The sequence below is a fragment of the Mirounga leonina genome, unplaced genomic scaffold (genome assembly GCF_011800145.1).
Source record: "Mirounga leonina isolate KUSES-001 unplaced genomic scaffold, KU_Mleo_1.0 Mir_150, whole genome shotgun sequence".
Lineage (NCBI taxonomy): Eukaryota > Metazoa > Chordata > Mammalia > Carnivora > Phocidae > Mirounga > Mirounga leonina.
Window position 1 is genome coordinate 26,289,433 of NW_023270374.1, and position 6,000 is coordinate 26,295,432.

Below are 6,000 nucleotides of genomic sequence, written 5' to 3' on the forward strand. Positions count from 1 at the left end.
GGAAATGGTTGATGTTGGAACACTGTGTAATGGCTCTTTCCCACCCATGGCTTCAATGTCATGTCCCCAGTTTATTTAACTAGGGAAGAGCCTTGGGTCTTAGACTTGGGATGGGCTTGGGTCTTAGAAAATTATCATAATAGTTTGTCATATGCCAGACTTTTTAGATCTTTTCCATAACCAGTATTCATACCTTTTATAGTGTTTCTTCCTGGTCTTTCTGCTCTCACTACTTTTCATAATTGTGTCTATCAGGAGGAGCAAGGCCAGTTCTTGATAGGTCTATATTCCAAGAGCTGTTTAATCAGAAATAGAATATCTGTCATATGCTTTAAAACTTTCAGTGAGTTACCCAGTTTCTGTAATAAGTCAATAACATGGGCAAAAAACCCCAGAAACAATAGGGGGAACTGCTATAGATAGAGACTTAAGAGACTCAACCAAATGTAATGTGAGGACTTTGTTTGAATTTTGACTTGAACAAATAATCAAATGCATTTAATTAGTGACCAGTTATTAGATGATAAAATTAACATAGATTCTTTGGTAGATGTGATTAACAATATTGTGGTTATGTGAGAAGATGTCCACAAATTTTAGAAAGACCTGCTCAAATACAGAGGGGTGAAATGACTCCATGACTCGGCAAAGAAGAGGGAAGAGAAAATTTGGCAGTCTTGATAATTGTTGAATCTTGGTGCTAGGTATATAGGGGTCACTCTCCTTATTTTACTCATATATTTTTTCCATTAATAATTTTTGTTTAAAAAGCAGTTAGGGGGCACCTGGGTGGCTCAGTCGTTAAGCGTCTGCCTTCGGCTCAGGTCATGATCCCAGGGTCCTGGGATCGAGCCCCGCATCGGGCTCCCTGCTCAGCAGGAGGCCTGCTTCTCCCTCTCCCACTCCCCCTGCTTGTGTTCCCTCTCTTGCTGTGTGTCTCTGTCAAATAAATAAAATCTTAAAAAAAAAAAAAAAGCAGAATCTATTATTTACTCATTTTATCTTACTAAAGGAGAAAGGGTTTAACCAAATCTTCCTGAGAGACCATGTTATCTCCACTTTATTATACATTTAAACCAAAACATACCCATTAACCCTACATAGTCGCTATGGCTTCTGCTTCTCTTATTTTAATGGTTGACTCATTTTTCCAAATGGTTTCCTTTTATCTAGCCAGACTTCTGTCTCTACCAGTGTGGTCATTTGAAACCAGAAGTTTAAGAAGTCTTCTTTACAGATCTAGATTTATCAACTCTTTCCAACTGGAATTCTTTCCTTTCACTCATCTGACAGCCTGTTCTTCCTGCTCCTGCAACTCTTTTTCCACAATGTTTGTATATACCCCATGTTTTGTATATGATTCTTTCTTTTTGAGTTAGAAATACAAGGTTAGTCTCAGCCATCTGATGACTCTGGGTACTGTTGTTTATAAATGACTCTTTGGGGATTTATGTATTTCTCTAATTTACTGAGTTATAGCTGAAGAAGAAAACGATCATTTGAGGGTGAGGATTATGTATTTGTAATATTTGAATTTCAAATAATTTCAAGCATTAATGTTTACAAAGATTTTTTTTTTCTTTCTCCAGAGTGTATTGGCATATATCTGTTGACTGTGTGACACATCTCTAAGATGTGAACTCTGTGTTACATTGCACATGACCAGGGAAGACCTACCAGAACTTGTAACCTTGCTTTCAGGTTATCTAGTTAGGTTGTTCATTAATTCACCTTTTTGTTGTTGCTGTTGTTATTCTTTTTAGAATCAAGATTTGTTTACTACATCACAAAATAAAGAATTTGATCCCCTTGGTCCCCTGCCACCTGGATGGGGTAAGTCACATGATTTTTTTCATTGCATTTGTCATTTTAAAATTCAGATATTTATAGATGATAGCCTGCCCTTGCTTGAGTGAATATGTGGGAAGTTTTTGGATGTGTTAATTTAATTCAGAGTGCCAAACAGGTATTAAATTTCCTAGAAGTTCTAAGTTGACTGTCTTAATAGTTAACTTTTATTGGAATTCAGAATTATTTTACTCTTTTAAAGTTTAAAAATATTTTTGTCATCATTAGGATCTTGCTCTTTTTCCTAACTTTAGCCAGCAACACTTCCCTAAAATATTGTCTCTAAAGACCCAATCCCAGCTTACCCAGGTTATCAGAATTTTGCCTTGCTTATTTTACATTCTGCTTATTTTTAGGTTTCACACTTCTGAAGTTGAGGTGTACCCCCCTTCCTAGATGAGTTCATGATCACCCTGTTACTTAGATTGAACACTGCTTTACAATTCTCTGCCTTTGGGGCACATGCCTTATTTGTGTAATGAGTGACAACACTGGTACTGTAACAGATGAAACCCTACCTGACATATCTTCAGGATTGACCCAGAAACTAAAACCCCAATTTATAATCTATGTTTACATTCTGAAATAGACAGCATTATTTTTGTGACACGTTATTTATTTATTTATTTTTAAATAGGCTCCACGCCCAGCGTGGAGCCCAGTGTGGGGCTTGAACTCAGACTCTGAGATCAAGACCTGAGCTGAGATCGAGTCAGATGCTTAACCAACCTAGCCACCCATGTGCCTCCATGATATGTATTTTAAATCCAGCTTCCTCATACTTTCAGACTTCATGTGCTAGGACCAGACATTACCACCTCACAAGCTGACAATGAAGAATTTTTAATACATGCAAACTAAAGAGGCTGGAGAAAAAGAATGGTTTTGGTTCAACAGTGTAGTCTAATAGGGCTTTATATAGCTGGTTTTACCCATCAAGTATAAAGATACTTTCTCCTTTTGAGAGTTGCTGTGAATACATAGAACAGCAAGAAGCTTCTGTTTTTTTACTGTTTTATTCATCAAGTCAGGAAGGGCTCTAATCTGCATTCACTTTGCTATTCAGTAATCTCAGTATTGTTTATCATGTGACTTTTTTCAACAAAGTAAAATCAGCTCTAAAGCCACAGTATTTCCTCTCATTAAAAGCAGATGAGCCTTCATTTGCAAGTGCATCCACCTTTTGAAATGTTGTTTTTCACAGCTTCTTCCAAGAAATGCTGATATCAGCAGTACATACTTAGAACATATATAGAAAAGAAGTTTTCTATTGAATTTATCCTGCTTCATGTTAATTTTTGAAGAGAAAATTTCTGGCCCTGAAGTCTGAACTTACGTGGCAGATATGCACTTAGGGTATTATTTTTAGATTATAAAAATTACTTTAAAAATTTTTTGGATACAAATATATTTTAAAATTTTATATTTGTGTGACTGCCAAGAATATTAACTAACATTATTATGTAGCCAGCTGTACCACTGTGGATGCTTCTTTTTGCCTTAGAGACAGACTTAAAGTTGGTTACTTTTCACACTCAAGATGCCATGACCAGTGAAGCCAGTGTTAATATTCACAATGTGTCACAAGATGCAGAATCCCATTTATCTGTATATTACGCACACTTGGGGTTCTGTTTCCATTTTAGGCTCAAGTGAGGTAAGTAGCTGAGATGTTAGGATGGGGTTCAGGATACTCACCAGTATATCCCTTCTAACCTCCCATATCACCACAATACTCGAAATCATGGAGTTAGTGCTGGAGATACAGTTAAAAGTCACCAAATACTAATTTGACAAAACTATATAATTTGGCTAAAGACTTGTCCTGCAATAGCTTGCTCAGAGAAAGAGCCAAAGGATCTAAATAATTGTTATTTGAAAAATAGATATCAGGGGCACCTGGGTGGCTCAGTCGTTAAGCGTCTGCCTTCAGCTCAGGTCATGATCCCAGGGTCCTGGGATCGAGCCCCGCATCGGGCTCCCTGCTCCGCGGGAACCTGCCTCTCCCTCTCCCACTCCCCCTGCTTGTGTTCCCTCTCTCGCTGTGTCTCTCTCTGTCAAATAAATAAATAAAATCTTAAAAAAAAAAAAAGATATCAAAGGGATAAAAAAAATGGCTTTATCAGCTTAGAATTTAACCTTAAAATTTTGTTTGAAATTGCTAATTTTTAGAAACTATGCTTTTAAAAATGTTGGAATCCATTCTATATTCTTCATTACTTGACTTACCTCATTTGAAGACATCTAAAAAAATTCAGGTACAGGAATTATCTTTTGTTGAAGAATTAATTGGTAATGGAATAGAGAATTCAGTAGTTCAAAACAGCAGAACTTAAATTTTCAAGGACTTTTCTGTTATTAAAAGAGAAAATGATATCCATATGTCTTCTAAACCTTACTGAGAAAGCTGAGGAATACAGGAGAAATTTTGTAGAGCAGGAATAAGACAACAAGAAGAATCCTAAAGCAAAGGTAGATGGGGGAAAGAAGTAGCAGTTTCACTGAGCCCTTTGCCAGGCCTTTGTGTAGAACATTATTCTACATATTTAGGATTTGGGAACTGAGTGTATTAAGGAAGAGGATATATTTTGAAACCGTGTCTTCCGTAGTTGAATAACGCCTAGCATATGACAAAGAAACAAGTTGTATCCCTCCCCCCATTATATTGTAAGAAAGGAGGTGATGTGGTATGCAAAAAAATGCCTGAATAGAGACCTGACTTTCCATCCTATCACTGCTACTCAATTCTGAGATTTTGGGCAGATCACTTAACCTGTCCCAAGTTTCCCTATCTTCAAGATAAACCATCTACTCCTGGGACTGTTAAGGATAAAATGAGGTCATGTATGAAAAGTTAAAACATTAATTATTCTTGCTGCCTTTGGTTAGATTGAACAAAAAAATCCTGTAGGCTAGGCATTGTGAATTAAATCTGTTTAGCTTCTAGAATGTAATGATATTTGAATAACTCTAGCAGGTATATGAATTTAAAAGTGAAAGAATAAATTAAACCTTTTAAAGTTGTGATTTGAAAGCTATAAAATCAATGCAATGAGAAGTGGGCAAATTCAGCACATTTTATTTTAGTTTGTGGAAGAAGACTATGCCAACCCTAATGCTTTGCCTTTTTGTTTTTTCTTTAAGAGAAGAGAACAGACAGCAATGGTAGAGTATATTTTGTCAACCACAACACTCGTATTACACAATGGGAAGACCCCAGAAGTCAAGGGTAAGAAACTTTCAGTTACTAGTATATAGATAATCTCTTAAAGATTGTACTATATTTTTCTGACTCAGTTATGGAAAAAATCCAGTTACAAGTTCTTTCCCCAAAGTCCTTAAACATTACTCACCCATATCCTTTAGAAAGAGAAAAAAATTACACTATTACTGTCGTATAATGGATGTGGGTTTCTTGAGAGTAGGGGAAAAAAGTCATTGGTTTATACCAATATACTATGTATTCAAATATTCCTATTTATTATTAGTAAGTCCAGATTAGTAATTCTAAAGCAGGGTTTTACAACCTGAGATCACTGGAGAAAATTCAGGAAATATGTGACTTAGGGGGAGTAAATACAGATTTAGTTTTTTAACCTTTACCTGAACTTGAATGTTTCCTTCCATTGTGATCATAAACTACAACCATAGTAGAATTAGCAGTGCCTAGGACTTTCCCACCAGTATAGAAATCATAGATTTTTAATAGCATTTTGCAGTTGTTGCAGTTATCTCAAAATACTATTTACACATATTGCAAGAACTTGCTAGTTAATATATTAATAAAGAGACACATACTGTTATTACAAGTTTTCCTTTTTTATTGAAGTATAATTAACATACAGTATTAGTTTCAGGTATACAACAGTGATTTGACATTTATATACATTATGATGTATATAATGTATATACAATATAAATGTATCACCACAATAAATCTAATTACCCTCTGTCACCAAAGTTATTACAGTATTACTGACTATATTCCCTTTGCTGTACTTTACATCCCTGTGACATTTATTTCATAACTGGAAGTTTGTATTTCAAAGACAAGTTTGGCTTTTTAATGTTTGGTAACTGTGTATATTCTTTCTTTTCTTTTCTTTTTCTTTCTTTCTTTCTTTCTTTCTTTCTTTCTTTCTTTCTTTCTTT

General features: G+C 35.4%; 1 protein-coding gene across 4 annotated transcripts in view; it reads left to right on the forward strand.

Annotated features, from left to right (window-relative positions):
* Positions 1–6,000, forward strand: part of ITCH (itchy E3 ubiquitin protein ligase) — a 121,088-nt gene that overhangs the window by 81,629 nt on the left and 33,459 nt on the right. For all 4 annotated transcript variants that reach the window (XM_035006145.1, XM_035006143.1, XM_035006146.1 and 1 more), the window contains 2 exons: positions 1,764–1,833; positions 4,993–5,077. In XM_035006145.1, coding sequence (XP_034862036.1) covers positions 1,764–1,833; positions 4,993–5,077 — 155 coding nt within the window. The remainder of the gene's footprint in view (positions 1–1,763; positions 1,834–4,992; positions 5,078–6,000) is intronic.